The sequence below is a fragment of the Melanerpes formicivorus genome, unplaced genomic scaffold, assembly GCF_026170545.1.
Source record: "Melanerpes formicivorus ecotype bairdi unplaced genomic scaffold, bMelFor1.0.p_v2 SCAF_23, whole genome shotgun sequence".
Taxonomy (NCBI): domain Eukaryota; kingdom Metazoa; phylum Chordata; class Aves; order Piciformes; family Picidae; genus Melanerpes; species Melanerpes formicivorus.
Genome location: NW_027142375.1, coordinates 11,284,213 through 11,305,974, shown reverse-complemented (window position 1 = coordinate 11,305,974; position 21,762 = coordinate 11,284,213). Strand labels below are relative to the sequence as shown.

The window sequence follows — 21,762 nt, the reverse complement described above, 5'->3', positions numbered from 1 at the left end:
TTTTGAGATAGGAAAATTACCTACAATGCCATCGCTTTGTCATGTTGAGTACCTCACTATCTTTCTCACCTTTACATCACATGAAAACTCAAAACTCATTGCTTAAAGTAAAACAAAACAATAGGAATTTGTTAATGAGGAAAAACCATTACATTCCTTCCTTCCTTCCTTCCTTTCACCCTCCTGAAACCACTGTCTCCACAGGGATAAGATACTAATGATTAGAGGGATGACTAACAACAGAATTACTGTATCAGTAGAAATAACTTCTCAGTTGCTTCCTGCCTTTGCATACAGGGATATTCATCCAAGGATAATTTTGTGTTATTTTCCAAGCAAAGAAATTCAGGTATATAAGTAAAAGAAATGCTTTTGTGAGTGAAATAGTCCAAGCATTTTAGATTAATGTAAGATTACAACTCATCATAGGCATGTTTCCTAAATTTACATCACTGAAAACAGTTCCACATAAGTTTTGTAGTAGTTTAGGTTGAAATAATAATGGACATTCCTGAACTTCATATAATTAATGTTTTGACATACACCATCAGTCCTATTTAAAAAGGCAGACAGGCGTGCCTTTTTATTTGGTGAACTGAGAAACAGGATCTGCCATAACCCTTTTAAATGTAACTTATTTTACTGCTTTTTAAGGAAACTTGGTTTCTTACTTTTTCTGATCTGTGTTAGACAAGTTGCAGGTTTTTTTTTGGGGTTGCTTTCTCTAGGGAAAAAACACCAGTGTCAGTTTTTAATTCTTCATACTTCTTCCTTACCATTACAGAGAAAAGATCTTTTTCCTTAAATGCAGTAAGATGTGAACAGAAGGCAGTCTCTTTGCTTATCTAACAGTTTAATAGTCAGAGTTTGGCTGAGAAAGCTGTCTTCTTTGTCACTTTTTCCAAGAAACGCATCAACAGATTTTTCTATTGCTGTGCTCGGTGCTTCCTCTTTTCTCAGGTTCACTGTTCTTTTTCTGTTATTTTCCACAGAAATATAAATGTTTATGTGTATTACCTAGCAAAGTACTTCCAACATACATGCCCTGCTTGTATCTGTGTTTTGGGTAGAGACATATACCTCAGTTTGTGTAGACAGCTCCTGAGAAACCCTGCAAGCCACTCATAATCCTTTCTCAAATGTGAGAAGTTTATACATCCCTGTTATCTGTTCTGGTGAGTTTGAGCCTAGCTCAGAACAGTGTGTAATTATTATTTCCTTTGATGTTTAACTGATTTAGTCACTGCTTCTGATTAGTTGGACATACTTCTGCTTCCTTGAATTCTGAATACCAAATGTATTACTTCAAGTTCTTAAACTGATAATTGTGATCAAGTTATTTTACCTTTTACCCTTTCCTTCCCTAAAGTAACACAGATCACTACAACACCGATCACTAAAATTATCATCACCACTATTTGCTTTCATCAAGCTGTATATGCATATGCACAAGAGTATTTAGCTAGGATTGCTGAGGCAGAAATTAAATTATTTTACTTATTTACTCTGTCTAAACAACACTGCTTCTCTAAGTCAAATTTCTTAACATACGAAAAAGCTACAATTAGATAATTTTTTCTGTGGTAATGTGTTAATGGTCAAATTGTCCCAAAACATTCAAACAAGATACAAAACAAGGGTGATTAGCTTACCTAGGCACAACATTACCCACAGCATTTAAGAGTTCATCATACATGCTTTGTATGATGTCATAAATAACCTGATCTACCAAGAGTGAATATACACTGTGGCTATTCAGTCTATATAGTGTAAACATACTGCGCAGATAGAAAACAGTTTCTAACTTCGTAATTAGGAGACCTTAAAATTCATAGTGTGTCTAAATTTTAAATTCAGAGAGTTAGAAACTGCAAGAAATCACCTGATCAGAGTATAGTTGATAAAAAATCTCCATAAATTAAATTAGTCTGCTAGTAAACAAAGTTTCTAAGTTGTTCAGAGAACTCTTATCAAGAATCCCCTGCCTATAGGGATGCTTGTGATATGATTCTCTCCCTCCCCTGTAGAGTGGAATTTTATACCTAATAAGAAAGGTATTTTCATCTCTCTTACCATGCATAGACATTTTTGAAGTATTTTAAGATCTTGACAGTCTCTGCATGTCACTGCAGTAAACTGTCTGTATACATGTTATTCTACTTGCAAAACTTCTGCATTTCCATTCAGAAAGTCAAAATGCAGCTATTAACAGAGATTTCCACAGAGAGTAATCAAATCATATAGGTGAGCTCAGTTTGTGCTTAGGTGCTGTGACATGAATGCACAATGTCATGAATTAGTCTACTAGTCTAGCATGTTGCTAAGAATTAGCTCACGATAGCTTATAACAAGCTGTGCAAATCAACTTGGTAAGTATTTGGTTAAGTGTGAGTGTAGCTGGTGATGTACAAAATGAGTAGGAAGAAAGTACTGCACTGAAATACTTAGAGTCTAAAGGTTTAATGCATTAAGAGTTCATATATATACAGTCTTCAGGAAGGAGCCCACTGAGGTGATTGGAACTACTCATGCAAAAACAAGTTACGTATGTGTTTGCAATAGAGATTTAAAAAGATTAAGGGTCCTAACTGAAATTCAGCAAGGAAAGCAAATTGAAACACAACAGCCTCTACTCCAAAGCAATCCTACTCCATTGAGTAAAAAGTTTACTACAGAGATTTTCAAAATAATTATTTGCTTTTTGTCACAAAAGGTTCGACAATTTTATTAAGTGTCTCTACAGGGAAAAAAAGTTTAATAGACATAAGTGGCATATATATCATGCAAGATATGTTGCCATTATTCATCTTATGTTTTGGATGTAATTTCCAAACAAGAAGTAGCTCAATTATTTACATTCATCTTTCTCAACTCATACTTCAGTTTCTATGCAGTATGTTCATCTGTTGAAAGCACTGATTTTTGGCATTTGTCAGTGTCTGTGTATATTCAAACAAAAATCCTGGCCAAATAGTGTTCAAGGATAGTTCACAGTTGCTTCTAAAATCTGTACTTAGGGGGAAAAAAAAAAGGGTATCTAGAAGATTTTAAAACAAAAAGACATACTGAAACCTTGCCAAGTTATCAGATTCATAAAGCCAAAACACTAATTAAATAATCCAGTTTCTGAAAGTGTCACATATATCTGCAGTTCTTAACTAATTTATTTTGTACCATAGAAATTATAAGGCGAAATTAGAAATGAAAATGAAATTACATTAGGAAAAGAAACCAAACAGATTTTTACCCTAATAACATTTGTTGAAGGACTCTCTATACTTCTGCACAAGAGCCGAATGGAAAACTGCAGTACTTTTTTTTCCCTATTAACAAAGATTGGGATAATATTTAGTAAATCACAGTTAAATAAATTCTTTCCAATGAGTTAACCAGACAAATATATTTTGATATATGTTTTATATGAAAATATCAAAGTAAGTTTCTCATTACATGCACATGCTTATATTCTATCACTGTCAAATTCTGGTTTTTAGTGTACCTGCACACCTCCTAATGAGAGAAGCAGGGAATGTATTTAAATAGTATACATTTTAAGTTGCCGCATTTCAGTATAAAGGTTTACAGACTACCTGCATATATTCAGATTTCTTCCATGCAGTTGTCCATGTGATTGCTTAGACATCCAAATTGTGGTATGGCTATTGAACATGCAAAGGTGGATAAAGGGAAGGACAGAGAAAATACAAGCCTTTCTGCACAAGCCTTACTGACAACAGTAAATAGGGGGAAAATCAAAGAGAGTGGAATGTACCTTCCCAGAATTTTGACTCCTTTTCCTGCAGTGATGATCTTGTTGAATGTACATGGCTCATGTTAGGTAAAGAAATTGTAGTGCTTTAGAAACAACAGGCAGATAGTTGTTTCCACTGTGCATTGATTTATATTAATCAAAACTGTTTGAAAAGCCTAGATATAAAATTGATTGGTTTCCATTCCAGCAATAATCTTGAATACTGAGATGAAGAAGCACACTCTAACCTGAGAATCTTCGCAAAATCAAGTGACTATACAGCGTAAAGCAGGAGTGGATGCACATGGTAAACCAGTTGATTCTCAAATGTTCACACCACAGGCATTTTGGTGCTTTGTGGTATTTTAACCTGCTTCCATGGACTGAACAACCAAATTGCATTCAGAACACGCGCCCCCTTGCCCCTACTCTGTTTTATAGTTTTCATCCACAAGACTGGTCAGTGTGGTAAACTGGAATGCAATAAACATGGACAACTCAGAAAACCAAAAAGCTAAGTAACTGAAATCTTACTGCAGAAGCAACCAACAATACTATCCATGTACTCAATGAGGAGACAGAGGTGCTCCATCTCATGATATTGCAAAGTCAGTCTCTACTTTGAATTTGCCTTTTGGATGAATCTGCTTCCATCCACAGTGCATATAAAGTGATTAGCAACTACGAGCATTCTGACAGGTCCTGTAGGATCTTCTGTTCAGTCTTCAATATTTTTATTAGTATTTTATTTTCTCCTGTCCAGGAAAATGGAAATGGAGTGTAGCAATGCCTTTCTAATACACCAAAAATGGTCAGTAGTTTGAAATCACTGCTATGCATGTATCAAACATACATTAACTTCAGTAGTTAAAAAGGTTGTAACATTTTATTTCACTACTGTCAAAAGGTGAAATGCCCTGTCTCCCCATGTTCAGAAACAGCACAAAAGGAAAGGTTTTGGCATGTCCACTAGCCCATACCCTGCCTCCAGCTCTTGAGCGTCAGGATGTTTAGTGGCTGATAAGACTTCAGCTGACAAGAGTTTTACTTTGAGATGCTGAGAATAAAAGTCAGACTGCTAAAACACACAGAAAATTTGAGTTCTAGTACCTATTGCAACTTCCAAGCCATGGAAAACTACTTTATTCCTAACATGCTGTCATCCAAAGAAATTAGCTCAAGTACAACATGTATTAATTAAGGCAGAACTAGTGACTTAAAAAGTGCTGCTGCTGAAATGCAAAACAAACAAAAAAAGTCCAGAGAACAGAGATTACTATTTACTGTATCTTTTGTCAGGAAGGTATATGAACACTGAAAAGATGGATCACACTCATGCAAGCAAGCTTTAACATAAGCATTCAAGGACTGCATACAGCATCACAGTATAGTCAAATAAAATGTATAGACAGATTGCTGTTACTCTGAAATAATATTCCACAGCCCCTGGCCAAAGTTTGTCAGAAACAAGGCACGATTATTCCCAAGTTTTATGCACATTGACACAAAGTATTATAAATGCACAGTAAGCGTTTCCTGACTCCAAAAACTCTAGGTGCATCTTGACTGAATATTGTAGTAGCAAACAGTGCCACATGGTGTGCTTAGTCTGCTTAACAGGTAACATCAGAGGCAGGCTTGCAAGTGTAAAAACTAATTGTCAGCATGACTTTGTTTATGACTTTGCTCCAGTGCTTCCCATCAGAAAAGCTAAATCCATAAGAAAATAAATAGCTAAGAACTGTCTATGCTCTTCCTTGACAAGCAATACAAGGACAATTATACAACTGAGTTGACTCTATGGAGCCAGATGTGCAGTATTAATCTCTAATCTTACCTTGGCATACAAACTTCAATTCCTTGGCATCTGTGACAGTGGTTCTTTTATCTGACCTCTTCTTTTCTGTCCGACGGTGGCTACGTCTTTTCTTTGTCTCTCCCCAAAGATTCGATCCACCATGCATGCTTGGGATGTTCAGAATGGCAATTCCTTCCAGAGAAATATTGATTAAGTCTAGCTGAATTCCATCACACTGATTAGCAAGGAGAAAAAAAGGAAAGAGGGGGAAAAAAACAACAAAGAGAGATAGAGAGAAAGCAGCAAAAGAGAAAGAAAAATCAGAATATTCTACCTAGCAATTTTCTTAAACAAGTTACTATTCTTGCACTGCTAATGGTTTATTCAATATTTACACTTGAGATACGTATTTATATCACAAAAGGAGATATGAGAAAGGACCATATCCTCATTCAGAAGGCAAAACCTGATTCCCATTCAGCTTTAGATTGCTTAAGGGTGGGACCATTTGGTAATCTTGTCATCTGATACCTATTCATTGACCCAGGTGAAATATATTTGTAGTTTCCCTACAGGCAGTTGCTTGTTCCAGATATATTTCCTGTCTTATGGTTTTACAATGATACTTGGCATTGTTATACGTGAGTCCTTTACACATGAAGCTTAATATAAAAGTCCCTGCATACAAGCCACATACAGCTTCATGGAAAAGGGTATAAGCAGGGCCTGAGTACACCACACAGGTATTGGTTTCAATCCAAAGGCACAACTAGCACAACAGTATAGGGCTATGCCTGACAAATACCTTCTACTGTGAGATAAGATTAGTAAAACCAGGTACAGCAAAATGCTCATGCAACTACAGCGGCTCTTGTCCAAGAAGTTCCAACAACCAGTCCTCTGAAACATGCAACATTGCCATAGGAAAACATAGGATATGGAGCTAAAGAAAAGGTATCAGTGCCCTAAAGCCTTCCAAGACTTAGTGGATACACAGAAGAAATCTCACTCTGTGTGATAGTCCCCTTTAGTAATGGAATCATTATGGTAAGGACATCTTGAGTCTCTAGTGTGCACTTCTCCTCCTTCCTATAACATTGTGGCATTTTATAGATACACATTCCTTTGCTAAATCTGTCTTCAAATTCTATCTTCTGAAGGGACCATCATTTTCACTTCAGGGTTCAGGGACCTTAACTTACCAGCCTGTTTGGTGACAAACTGCAGCATACTTCTCAGGTGACCCAAGCCTTACATTTGCAAACACAGTTCACCTGATACACACCAAAGAAAGGTACCTAGCTTTATAGGATACACCCAGCCTTTGCTAACTGTAATTTACTAAGGCTAAGTCCTCATCTCTAGTACCACATTGGTTTAGGATCGAGTGGAGGTCCTAACCCATATAAAACAGCAAAATACTGAAGAACTTCCACAGAAGGAAAAAAGACCCAACTTCAGATTACTACAGTTGAACCTGCAGGTGGGAGGCAATGCAAAAGCCAGAGTTCCCAGGATATAACACTTAACAGCTTAGCTAGAGACAGAGTAGCATATAGATACCCTGGCAAGTCACACACACCTTAGAGTGAATAGCAGTATGTTTTTAATAGCATTAGATCCAACTCCTGCAATGTTCTGCAAGACAGCAGGGGGTCCAGTCATCCATTTAAAATTGATAAAGGATCTTGTTGTAATTCCAATATGCAATAACCAGGAAGAAAAATGGAAAAATAATTAACCATGCTTAAGTAATAGTCCACTGACATCTTGCAGCTTGCTGTACTGCAGGTCAATGGTATCTTTTCCTCTCTGCCTAAACCTTTACCACAGCTTTGAAAGAGAAAACCAAAATACTAGTCAAAAATAAGTGCACATAATTATTTGTTTACCCTAAACCTCCCTGAAATCACAAAATACAACTGTATTCTCTGCATTTCCTTAGTGCTTCTTAGAGCGTTAATCTGAACAACTGCAACATTAAATTTCCATTTACATTTCGTATTTGCTCTTCAAGAATTAAATTTAAAACCTCTGAATTATAAAGGGAAATCTTAAAACTGAAAAAAAAAAACCAACTCCATATCTGGAAGTGAGTTGGTATTTTGTAGCAACTACTGTAATTGAAAGTGTAACTTTTTAATCAGACTTTTCTTAGAAGAAAAAGGCATGGGTCTGCATTTCCCCACTGTTAGTTGGGAAGGAAACTTGTGGTTCTCCTCTATATTTTATATGTATTAAATATTATGATGATTTATTTTACTAAAAATTCTGCTCATGTGTATGCTCACTTACTGCTATACATTCTAGATAAACAGATATTAATTTCATAATTAAAAGTAATCTTGTGTAAATACCCTGCAGGCCTCAATGAATCAAACACATACTGTGTGTCAGGCCTCCCACTGTCTTCAAGTGGAATGTACTGGCTGGATAATTAGATAGTACATATTTTTTAACCTTATTTGCATGCATATTATATCTTTTGCACACTGACAAGCAGCAGTAACAACAAAAGTCAGATTACCACAGGGAATTCCCACAAAGAAGTCTTCATTTCTTATAATTTGCAGCCTAAATTAAAATAATTTGATCTTTGACAAGGATGAAATGTCAAGCAGAAGGGGGTCCTCTACAAGCCACGGCCTGTGGCTTCTGAAATCTGCCTAATTTATGTCAGTCACTTCTTAATACATATTTAAGTATTACACGAGAAAGATGATAAATATGCAATCTGACACCTTTGGTATTTCCCTGCTGTTAATTTATAAAGGTCTGGCGTCCCCCAAACTGACTGGAATTATTTAAATAAAAGAAGAATTGTGAAATAGGATGGCACAGGGTCTGGCTTCCATTTTCACTCAATATTGAACACAGCAGGTAGTACACTAAGACAATTATTTGACTACGCCTCAGAATCCCACAGTGGCGAGGAACTTTCTGCATTAGTGAAGGAGGATTTCTTTTGTTCATACACAGACAAGAAGTTTGCGCTACAGGTAGCTCTGCATTGTCCTAACATATTCATGTGCCACAACAACAAACCCGAGACGTGTTCTGCTCCTTTTTAAAACAAAAACATTCAGATAATCCAATGGGGCTGCTTAAAATAAAAGCATGAGTTTAAAATGTGGAGTATGCCTACCTAGATCAGAAATAAACACTAGGGCTTCTAGTTCTTTTTTGCTTTCTTTCCTAGCCTCAGGCCCTTTTAGGGCATTATGTTTTATACTTCATTCCTTATATCAAATATTTTCAGATTGTCTCTAAGTTGAAAACATGCAATTCCATGCCTGAAAACAGATGAGGTTAAGGCTTTGTTGTGTAACCCAGTGCCATAGCATGCAAGACTACATGACTGTTTAAACTCCTTTTTCCTAACCATTCATACCAGGTGGTATAGGAGGCATCCTCTGGTCCCACGATGCTTTTACAGCATTGCAGGTATGGACCTTGCTTCTCCACTTAAACTGCATCTATGCCTACATTCATTAAACAGCCTTCACACACCTTTACTCTGAAGTAGAAACAAAGTGTAAGTGCTCTAAACTGTACAATCTTAAGCCTCATTTAACAAGACATTAGTGTTTTAGTTTTTGTTTTCCCTTTAGAACTTCTGTATCTGTCCTCCACTTCCTAGATCCCAATTTGAAAATAACACCACATCTTATTCTAGATAATGTAAAAATTTAATGTCCAAACTTTGTTCTGTATTCCACACAGAAGAAAATATTCAGGGTATGAGAGACATGAATATAGAACTAAGAGACGTGAATGTGTATCAAGTAAACCAAGCTTAATTAGATTAGAAATAAAATACAGGGTTGAACAAATATTTGCCCCCAAAATGTTTGATTGCTGTCTCCTAGTTCAGAGATACAGATCCTAGATCTTCATTCAAAATGTAGCTGCAGAGTAGACACATTCTTTGAGCATATTATTTGGAGCAAAATGTGGCATCGTACATCAAGACCTCATTTACAGAATATCCCCCAGCAAGTGGCAGCAGGTTAAAAATCAGATGAAAACAGTGCTACTCCCAAGTGTTTCTAATGTTCAAACTAGGAACACTAGACACAAGCATATTGGCAAGCATTGTTTATTTGAAAGTAATTTACTTATTGTAAATAAATCTGTAAATAACAACCTCCTCACACTTGTGTAAACATTTTGGAAACCATTTCCCCTATGCTTTTTCTATTCCTAATTGTAGGAACAAAATGATAATGATCAGGATAGATGAAGTGAATATTAACAAACATGTCTCATACACTGGCAATGTAGTATTTTATTGGCACTAACAGTGTTAATGATATGAATTGGTAATTACAGAACTGGCATCAAAAAGTTGTATGCATGTTTGTTTGCTTTAGGATGTTAGCATTTCATCACCCTTTCAATGGTTACAATTACATGGTTTAAGAGCACATCTTAACATCACCGCCACCAGGCTATGCAAGATTTTTTGCTGGATAGAAATAATGTCTTGGGAAAGCCTGCTGTTCAGTTTGTATTTAATCAAAAGGTACATTTAACTTGCGGTATATTTAAATCAAACCAGGTAAGCATTTCTTCCAATAACTAATCAAATATTTTTCAGACTACAGGTACTGAAAACCACATGTGTAAAGCACTGTGTTGGGAAGTAAGGGTTTTTTTTATGTTTGGTTTGTTTTTTCCCCAGGGGTTTTGTTTGTTTGGGTTTTATTTTATTATTATTATTTTTTAATCTAATGTGTATGGATCATATTTCCACTTTAAAAAGCAACTTAACAGTATAACAGACAAGTATGGCATGCAGGTCTTATAGTTTCAGTCTCAGCATTCTTTGTTACTGTTCTACTACCAGACCCATGGTCTCTTTCAGACTTCACCTTTCAGGAGGATTTGACCAGATTCACATAACTCTGACCATAACTCTCTGAATGCCTCATGCTACTACACCAATATTCCATTGACATGAGCAGGTTCTCATTAACATTGGAAAGGAAAAGCAACACAATTCTCTTGGCATATGATTTCATTATTTAACTTAAATCTCAGTTTTGTACCTTCATACACTTAACATTTTTCATTTACTTATTTAGAAAGATCAGTCCTTCAAACAATTTATGTAATGCAGCCATTTATTCTACCAGCTGTCAAAGGAGCAGTGCCACATTATTTTAAATTCTTATTTTGTCTGTAACTATTCTGTGTCTTTTCAGTTAATGTTCGATGTATAATGGAAAGATGACCCCTTGTGCAGAGAGGAAAGCTATTTAATGAAGGGGAATGATTCCAAAATATATATATATATATATATATATATATACTCTTTAACCTTTATTCAGGAAAGTAAGTACAATTTTAGGGAATTGAGTTTTAAAGGTTATAAAAACTTGGGACCTGGAAATAATAAGATTTTTTTATTTTAATCCTGCAGCAGCTCTCACTCCCTCTGACAGTCTTTCATTTTTCCATCTGACCTAGTCACACTCTCTATTGATTTCTAATGTTATATTTCACCTTTTGACCTTGTCTACTGTATTAAGACTTCACTAATCATCAAACTGAACTTTGTTCCAGTGTGCAGGGCTACACTACAAACAGACATGATAAAAATAATATTTTGGAATATAGGGTCGAAAGGATGTGCATTGCTTTGCCTTGTTGGATTCAGGCACTCTGCACCCTTGCTCCCTGCGTTTCAGCCAAACTAGTGACATTTCAATCATAAAGGCAACAATTAGTTTCTTACTTCTATCTCTACAGATTCATGCAGCTTCTTACAGGTGGCTGAGAAAGTTTCCGAAGTGCCAAATTCAAAATACCAAAATTTGTTCTTCATTCTGAAACAAGAAAAAAAGAAAAGAAAAAAGAAAGATCTTATTCACTATCAATATGTGACAAAAGTGATCATCCTGTCTCTTCCATTATAAATAATGGCAAAGGCTTGGGAACATGTGACATCCTATTTGAAATAGATGAGCTCATAATTTTCAAAGCTTAAATGTTGGTGTCAAATTGTATGATATCCCCTAAAGGGATAACAGGAATGTGTTGAACTGACAGGTTCAAATGTACCTTTGACTTCTTTTTCAGTGACTATCAGAATATTTTTTTCACTTAACCAGTGACATGCCTCAGAAAAATGTATCGATTTTATTTCAAGTCTTACACCTACTACACAATTTCTGATTCACAGTTAAAAATCTCAGTCCTGCAGGGTACTAGAATGTGCAAGCAGGGCACTCCCATCATGATGAAGAGCCAAGACAAAAATGTAGCTTGCCTTAAGTTAGCTAAAGATAAAGGTAGATGCTTATTGTTCATGATGACAGATGAGATATTCAATAAAAAAATCCAGATTCAATAATCTTTAGATATTTTGCAGGAGAGCTGTATTACGAGGTAATTAACTCATAGACACATTTTAATGGGCGATGGGACCTGCATATTGAAGTTTGCTAAGAGATCCTACAGAAAAATAAAACTGGATACAAATCTAGCAAATTGCTTAGTTTATCATGACAGCAGGCAGAGATTACACTTTCTTTTTTTTTTATTCTTAAATGCATAAAGACTGCACTTCTGGTTTACCAGATTTATTGCATACTGTTAAATACAATCAGGACATCAGCAGTACCATTTCAAATAAGTATGTGCAGTTTCTTGAACTCTCAGGAGTAATTATTATTCTGTAACAAAACAAGAAGCTAAACTAAAAGAAAAAAAGAGAGTTAGAATTCATTGTTTTTTTCTTGGGAATTGGATATGAATGCAGTTCATCCACTTGTATAAGCTGTTCTCTGACACAGACACTGCACGGTGTGCTTGCAACTTGAAAATTCCTCAGCTTGCATGAGCTAGAAGTGGAAAAGCGTGAAACACAGATGTAGATGACTGCCAAACCTGTCAGCAAAAGTAAAGATCCTACCCTTGGTACTTATTTCAAATTACAGATAAAAGTCTACATAGTGGCTCTTAAAGCCCATTTAATGGTTCTTCAGGTCACAAAGGGAGAAGGGGCACTATAGTATTGACCATTCCCAGAAACCTACTGGCACGAGATCCAGCAATTCCTGGTGCAGTACCAAGTGTGTAAGGATGTCCAACTTGGCAGCCTCCATTGGGTGGGGAACAAAAGAGTAATAGGAAAGTGACACATTTCTGATTAAAAAGCTACAGTTGTTTCTAAAGGTTTTTGCATAGAACATCTGAAGATGCTTGGAAACATTTTTTGAGAACCTGCTCTGGGATAAATGGCATATTCTGAAAAGAGCTCCAGCAATCAGAAGGTCTCACTTAGATCAGATTCAGCTTCCAGACTCCAAGTGTCTGTGTGTGCAAGTGATCTGATGCATGTTCCTTCTGTACCTGTAGATTAGTTAGCATGCTGACATGCTGATCTGGGATTTGCTCTATTGATACCAATGGACGTGAAGAAATGTAGAGTCCTAGGATTTCCAAACAAAGGTAAACAATGTTCTGACTTTCTATAGAGTCCTTTTGGAAAATACAGACACAGCATTTTCCCTGATACTTTCTACAGAGAACCACATGATTTCTGATGCAGGCCAGGATGCCATTGGCCTTCTCGGCTACCTGGGCACCCTGCTGGCTGTTCAGCTGGCTGTCAACCACTACCTCCAGGTCCCTTTCTGCCTGGCTGCTCTCCAGCCACTCCGACCCCAGCCTGTAGCACTGCATGGGGTTGTTGTGGCCAAAATGCAGCACCCAGCACTGGGACTTGTTAAATGTCATCCTGTTGGACTCCGCCCATCTGTCCAGCCTGTCAACGTACCTCTGCAGAGCCCTCCTGCCCTCTAACAAAACAACACCTGCTCCCAGCTTGGTGTCATCGGCAAACTTACTGAAATGCTTGCTTTAAACTGACTTAGCACTGTATATAATGAACTCTTCCACCTGCACAGACAGCTGTATCTTAGACCCACTCAGTACAGATTGTGTCAAATTCAAGTATTTTGAGTTCAGTGAAACAAACTCCGTCACTGTTAGTGCAATCAAGGTTTGCTAGAAAATTTAGATCTATAAATGAAAACCCTGCAGAACCATGTGACAGAAGTTTAAGCATCAGGTGAGGTTTTGACAGTAGATGTATTTCTTGTCATTGAAGTATACTCTGTAAGACTCTATTAGGCTAATAAATGTAGTCCCGTGAGCCTGTCCTCCTGTCTCTAGTTGACTGTATCTCTGTTTTTAAGGATAGAAAGACAACCTACTTCACAGCTTTTCCAGTACAAAGACAGACATAGACACAAATAATGTTTATCTTTCCTTTTCAAAAGGATTTACCAGCTCCCCTTATTAGCCATGAAATAGACTGCATGGTTTCATTCAAATGCACCTATATTCTTTATTGAACAGAAACTCTAATTACAGCTTTTCTTATACATACAAAACTAAGCTAAGTGTAAAGAAATCCAGACAGATTACACTAAAATTTCCATAAGTAGGACCAGCCTTATTATTTTGGCAAATATTTTAAAGGTGACCAACAATTTTGTGCATTAAAACTATAATAAACTGAATCATGGGCTGACATAATGTCTACTTTCTCGCTCTTGTAGCGAGGTTGATAATTTAGACTAGCCCCAACTTTTAATAAGAGATGACCAAAACAAAGAAGTCTGTTTTAGTTAATAAATAAATAAATAAGCTCCACAGTAACACTTCTCTTTGCAACGCTGATTTTGTTGGAATGGGAAAGGGAATAGATTATTTTACAGGAAAGTGTTTTTGCATCTGCTTCAAAGTGCATAGCTAAACTCTTAAACAACTTCGTGTTAGAAAGAACAGTATAAATAAAACATCAATTGTGATTAAAGGCTGGCCTATCTAATCCTGTTATTGGATTACAGTATGTTAAAATATATACAGTGGATATAGGAACAACAAAACAAAACTGTACTTCAAGAGCCTAAACACCTTTTATGCTGGTAGTGTTCAACATCCTCAAGACCTGGTCAATTTTCTGATAAGTGGAATGATCTTAAACAGGGATGAAACAAACTGGCAAGACAGGAAGGCTAATACTGCCACTTCTCACAGTGTTTCTCTACTGTGGAAAAACACCCAAGTTTCTAAGTCTAATATGTTTCTTGGAAAAGTTCAGGTTAATATTTGGTAATCAAGGCAAAATGGGTTTGCTCCATTATCAGTTAATCAGAAACCCCCCTACTGCTAAAACTGTTTTATATAACCTTTCTGATTAAGCAATTACCAAGGCATGTCACTGAAAAAATTGTCCTGTATCTAAATATGGAAATAGTAAATACTTTATTCCACAGCTGAAGAGCAGCTACACTTTCATTGCAGTATGTACACTATGTCAGAACTTCCATAACAATAGATCAGCTATAGGCTGCTAATGAAAGGTCATGACACTAAAAATAAGTATCTTTAAACAAATTCATATTCTGGTGTTACAGGTCTACAGTTGGAGCAAGAATTTATTGCTACACTTGCAAGTTTGTCACACTTTCTACCACCTTCTATTTACACTATTTTTTTTTAACTACTATTTAATTTACCATTTAAATCTATTATATTTATTTCCATTTCAATTATGCAGTGCCAAGCTTCAATGACTTGAGCCAAAAATTTCTACATCAGAGAAATTATTGACGGCAATTTTAATAAAATTACAAATGAAGCACTTTGGCCATTTTGGAAAATGACTGGAGGAAAATATGCATATTTGCTTAGATTAAGTGTGCATGGTAACATACACTTTGAACCGCTTTAATACAGCTACACTTTTAGAGCAGAGACTTTAAATTTAGCACAAGGATGGCCTTGCATCAAGAATATGCCTCTGGCCATCTGCGTGAAAATACATACAGAATTTAATTATACTATCACCATTCTGAGATACACCCTGGGAAAGCTTCATTTTCAGCATTCTCAGAGAAATTTTTATCATTTAACCTGTACAAAATACAGAGATCTTCACCCTAGAAATCTTAATTTTCTTCCAAGGTAAATTTTTGGAACAGCCCATTGTCAGGAAATGATTGGTACCACAAATCTGCGCAAGAATGTTAGTCGGCTGGTGGATAAGGAGCACTTGATTTCCTCCATAGACTGAATGATTTTTAAAAGAAAGGTTATTCCAACTATGTGGCAGAAGCACTGTTTGTCAGTGAGTGTCAAGAATTGGTTTCACTCTGTATCATAAACTCATACAGTCTCCATCTTACAGCTCCCATTCTAAGAGCAGCATTCATGCACAACAACGCGTAGACTGTAATGAATTTTACAAAAAGAGTAATTCCATGGGAAGGGAAAAAAAAAAAAACAACAGAAAAGAAGCCACACAGAGTGGATGCTTATCATCTTATTTGCCACACTTATGGAAAGTGCTCAGAGCCACAGATTCAGGGTATTTAAAAGGAACAGGTCTCTCTGTCTCATTTTTCCCCATTTTTCACTCCTTTGTTCTCTCTTCTAAGGAAATATGGAAGAATGTGTAGAAACATCTCTGCAGGGAATCAAAACTACCACAGAAGTGTGCAGAAATGGAGATGTGAGACAGGTGTATTTCCACAGAGGAGAAACTGTGAAGAGTCCAAGGGGAGAAAGCGGTTGACAAGCATACGTGATAAAAAAAAAGGAAAAAGGGGAAAAAAGAAAAGAAAATAAAATAAAGAGATCATTGTCAGGGAAAACAGAGGAATCAAGAAAGAGAACAAGGAGAAAAAGATATGAACCTGATTTCAAAATGCATTAAGTTCTGCAGTGCTGAAAGAAGAGTGACGATAAGAGACAGAAGGGAAGAAAGAGAAAATAATCCTAAAGGAGACTCAACTAAACCTACATATTTCTGAAGTCTGAAAACATGGATAATAAGGTCTAAAAATGAAACTGGGAGTAGAGGAAATGCCATGCTGGGCAAAAAAGCTGAACATCTGTTCCAATATTCTGTCACTGACAGTGTTTAGTATCAGAGGCTTTGGAGAATAGTGTAAAACTTTGTGTAGTATACAGCTGGGAATAATCTAGCTCTAAGGAAGGTTTATTATTATTTATAATTTTATCAAATTGAAAGAGAGTACATTTAGATTAGACATCAAGAACATTTTATTATTATTATTATTATGAGGGTGGTGGGACTCTAGAAAAGGTTACCCAGAGAAGCTGTGTCCCATCAAGAAGCAAGGATTTATGAGGACAAATCATGACTTTTCAAAGAACAACAACAAAAAGCAGCTCTCTAAAGTGTGTTTGAAGTCGCTGATTTTGGTTTCTTGAGTCATGGAAAAGCAAGTTAAGTCAAATTTACAGCAGATTGCATGTCATGGTGATTGTACTTTGCATTTCTGGTAATAAAATTTGCTTTTACATTGGCTTTTATCTAATTAAATGAATATTCAATAGCTGATTAAAACCCACAAACCTTCAGTTGCTAAAAAATATTTTAATGCTTTGTACAATTCAATACAAAGAAAATTTTTCTTGAGCCCTATCCCTCTCCCAGAAGTTTTCAACAGACAACATATTTTCCATCTTTTCTCTCTGTTCATAAATCTATTATCTAGGTAATTTTATACTTAGGTAAAATGATTTCATTGCAGCACATAATATATATTAATAAGAATGTATGACTTTTTCTAATGTTCCTCTTTTCTTTCCACTTCTGTCTTAACAATCATATAATTCCTGTTCTGCTTTATAATGAATCATACGCAAAGGTAAGGAAATAGCCAGTGGAGATGCACATCCATAAGAGATTTATGTATGACTGGCATGATTTTAATAGAGACATCTTTGTCAGTTTTTTCTTTTTCCATTATTAACTATACTTATGGCAAATCTCAGTGTTAATCTCTTATGGCAGATAGCATAACCAGAGGTTGTGTAGATAAGTGTAGAAGAGTAAAGAAACCTGAAAGAATAGTTCCAGTTTTACACAACAAATAAAATTTTCACATTATTTTGCAATGATACCACTGGCAGTTGGAAAGCTACCCCATAAAAGCTTATACCATTAAGTAACACTGTGAAATCGTTCTTCCTGACATTTATTAGTTCTACTGCTGCAAAGCTGCATTTGACTCCATTCTCTCTCATGTTTTATAATACAGTTTTACACTGTAGCTTGTATTTCTGCATGGAGTTCTACAAACTCCACTGTCCACCAGCCTGTCCCACTTCTCCACTTCTCTACCTAATTTTCTCCAAACTGTCTGCAGTTTGTACCAGCTGCAACCACCACCCTTCCCCCTTGCCTGTTCAATCCTGCTGCTTGCCTTCTGCTGTGTTCTCACAGCTGTACAAGAACCCACTCCTGGACACCTTTTTCACTGTGACCACTTTCAGTAATAACTAAAAATCATGAAAAGTTGCAAAAGGACCTTGCAGTATTGAGTGACAGGTATAAAATCATAGATGGCGTTTGACATGGATAAATGTAAAATGAGGCATAATGGAAAATAATAAACAATCCTAATTTTACAGACTGCTGAGTTCTCACAGACCAAGCGTTGAGCTTACAACAGCTGAGTTAAGTGTTGGAGCAGTGCTTAATAGCATTAGCATGAATTGTGTGGTGATCACAGGATCACAGAATTATTGAGGATGGAACAGACCTCTGAGATCATCAAGTCCAGCCTATGACCTAACACCACCACATCGACTAGACCATGTCACTAAGTGGCACATCCAAACTTTCCTTAAACACTTCCAGGGATGCCAATTCCATCACCTCCCTCCATTCCAGTGTCTGATTACCCTTTCCATAAGGAAGTGCTTCCTAACATCCAACCTAAACCTTGCCTGGCATAGCTTCAGGCCATGCCCTCTCATCTTGTCACTGGTTGCCTGGGAGAAGACCCTGACCTCCACCGCACTACAAATTCCCATCAGGTAGTTATGTGGTAAGGTCCCAACTGAGTCTCCTCTTGTTTAGGCTAAACAATCCCAGCTCCCTCAGCTTCTCCTCATAAGACTTTCCCTCCAATCCCTTCACCAGTCTCATGACTCTCCTCTGGACCCACTCCAGCACCTCAATGTCTTTCTTGAAGTGTGGGTTCCAGAACTGAGCACAGTACTCGAGGTGAGGCCTGACCAGTGCTGAGTACAGGGGCAGAATTACATCCCTAGTCCTGCTGGCCACATTATTCCTCATACAAACCAAGATGCCATTGGCCTTCTGTGACACCTGGGCACACTGCTGGCTCATGTTTGGCCAGTTGTCAATCAGCAGTCTCAGGTCCCTCTCTGCCAGGCCCTGCTCACAGATTTCCTCCAGCAAGGGGGAATTCTTTTTTTTTTTTTTTTTTTTTTTTTTTTTTTTGTGGGGAAGAGAGTGAGGGGAGAAAAAAGTGAAAACAAAATAAAAGAAAACAAAAAGGAAAAAGAAGAAAAAGAAAAGACAAAAGTGTATAACAAAAGAATGGAAAATGGAAAAAAGTACAGAGAAAAAAGTGAGGACAGTCAAACAAGTGAACACCTTTTGAACTCTTTAGCCTAGAAAAGTTGTAAATGACAGAGATATAGTAGAGTTCTCTTACATCATATATGCCATGGGAAACATGAATATGGTATGACTATTCACCATTTCTCCCATGAAAAAGCTAAGAGAGATGAGAAGGGCCTAGAAGGCAGTAGATATAATCGATAAAAGGTTGCTTTACACATCATGTAATTAAGTTGCTAAACTCTTTGCAACTGAATGCTAAAAGTTTACACCACAAATATGGAAATATATTACATGTTACCCAGTCCTTCTCTTAGATTTATTGATAAATGGCACTGAAGAAAGAGCACCTGGCTAGATAACTGTTTGTTTCACACTGGATAGGTATTTTTAAGTTCTTATGTTTCTGGCCACAAGCAGATTTCCTCTACTATCTTACAATCTTAGCTGAATTATCTATTTCTCCTCAATAAATGTATTGCTTCTCCTTATTTCAAGTTACAATCCTTTTTGACTGAAATATTTGTGTACACAGTCCAGCTATGAGTACTAGTTAGTTCAGACACTCCAGATACTGACACTCTCAAAGATCATCCTTTATGTGTATACATGCAGAAAAAAAGTGCTACAAATTCACTGGAGGTCTGTGTACTGTTTTCTGATTTTGTTAGGCTGATCAGAATGTAATTTTTCTAGGTTTTTTTAGAGGAGTATTAGCTAGATTGAAAAACTCCTTTTGCTAGAGCTACCAGAAAAACACATGAGCAAAACCAGGATGATAATCATATCCATAATCTACACGCTTCACATACCAGCTGTGAAACCTGTTCTTAGTGCATTAAGTGTGACACCTTTCTTACATACCTTCCTCACACTACAGACTCCAGTGGAGAGAAGCCTACTACTAGCATCTATACAGAGGAGAATTTTGTCCTAAAATACAAGAAAGAAGTAAAAATGCACCCTTTGAAATACAAACAACACACTCCAAGAATTTTAAGAGCTTCAGAGTCCATGTAGGTACTATAATGCAGGAGGAACTCAATGACTTTTGAGCTGTACCTCAGGGTACATCTGTTTTATGCCAATATAGAATCATAGAATGATCTAGGCTGGAAGGGACCTCCCAAGACATCTAGGCCAACCTCCCTGAAGTCAGCAGGGACATCCCCAACTAGACCAGATGCAACAAGATGTTCATGAGAAACAAAAAAATAATTCTTGGGGTCTGTGTTGATAGGTTGGACTCAATGATCCTCGAGGTCCTTTCCAACCTAAGTTATACTGTGATACTGTATTTCTCCTAGAGTTATAGGAAAGCGGTACACTCAACTGAGACAAATTACAGGAGGTTAACCTACAGCACCTGGTATAAAAACAAGGTATTATAAAACAGTGGGATATCTGTCTGATACAGTTTACCCTCCATGTAAGAGGGTACTGTTTCTAATCTGTGATAGAAATACCTGGTTTACATAAGGAATTCTTACACTTGCTTTTGAACACATTCTGTTTTAATGACAGTTAGCAAGTTAAAACACCCCACACAGTTTAGTTTCTCAAAAGGTTTACACAAAAAGTATATTCTCTGGATCTGTGATTTAAACTGTCACTTCACTCCACTAAATGTATATTCCTGTAACACTTCTTATATCCTTTGTCTCCATTCCCCAACACAAAGATTTCTGCTCTTAACATTTTACTTATTTTTATCCACATATTTCTCTTCAGTTTCTTTCCCCAGTTCCCCAGTCTTGGGAGCAGATGCTGAGGCACCAATGACTCATTAATCTCAAGAGGGTTTTATCATGAACGAAAATAAAACCCACAAACAGTTCCACATTTACCATCCTTGGTCGTACTAGAGAACCAATAAAGCTCTTTTTGAATAATAATTAAAAAAAACACATTAAAAAAGCCTTCTCTGTATATGTTATAATAGACTTACTATATCAGAGCAAGGTCACAGACCTTCACATTTAATCTTTAAATTACATCAGATGAATAAAACAATTTTCCTTCCCCTTATCCACTATTATGGATATGCAAAATCAGACATGACACTGAGTAGTTAATGAGACTGCTGTTAAGGCAGTTCAGAGGTTCAGGGACAGGCTTGCAAGGAGTAGCTCCTCATGGGCTCTTCACTTGCACAACTGGAGCTCAGTTTTAGAAAACAAATGCATATACCAGTTTTGTTTCCCTGTGATAGAGGTGATTATATGTAATTAAAGAACCTTTTTCCCTACCCAAGCTTTTAACTCCCACTCAAAAGTATCTCAAAACTGCTATTTGTTTCTTACCAAAAAAAATCTTTCCATTACCTTAAAAATACCTGAAACACCATGCTTTATACCATTCCCAAGTAGAATATAATGAAGAGATTAGGGAAAAAACAATAGCAACTACAAAAGAAGTAAACAATGAAATGCTGACAGGGAAGCAACGCGTAGCTCTTCTGAGAGCATGGGAGAAACATCAAGCTCTGTGTAGGAGAAAATTTGGGACAAAATATCTTTTTCCTTTGGATCCCTCCAAAAATATTTAAACCTGACAGGACTAGGGATAGACTCTGTGTGCCTGGGACTTCAACATTTTCTTTTTCTTTTTTTGTTTTTACTGAAAGAGCAGATTGATGAAGCCACACCCTTTTCATGCTTCACTGCCTCTTATGTGAAGACCACTAAGAATGAGGTGGCTTGCCTGGGACTCGGCTTCACACCATATTTAGGCACATTAGTGCATTTGTCTACCTGTGAAGTAGACAACTGTATTCTCATTGAAAACAAA

General features: G+C 36.7%; 1 protein-coding gene across 10 annotated transcripts in view; it reads right to left on the bottom strand.

The window, feature by feature from the left end:
• The window catches only part of DGKB (diacylglycerol kinase beta), a 488,212-nt gene that overhangs the window by 66,761 nt on the left and 399,689 nt on the right, over positions 1-21,762 (bottom strand). For all 10 annotated transcript variants that reach the window (XM_068152503.1, XM_068152502.1, XM_068152504.1 and 7 more), the window contains 2 exons: positions 11,290-11,380; positions 5,589-5,784 (listed from right to left, as the gene is read on the bottom strand). In XM_068152503.1, coding sequence (XP_068008604.1) covers positions 5,589-5,784; positions 11,290-11,380 — 287 coding nt within the window. The remainder of the gene's footprint in view (positions 1-5,588; positions 5,785-11,289; positions 11,381-21,762) is intronic.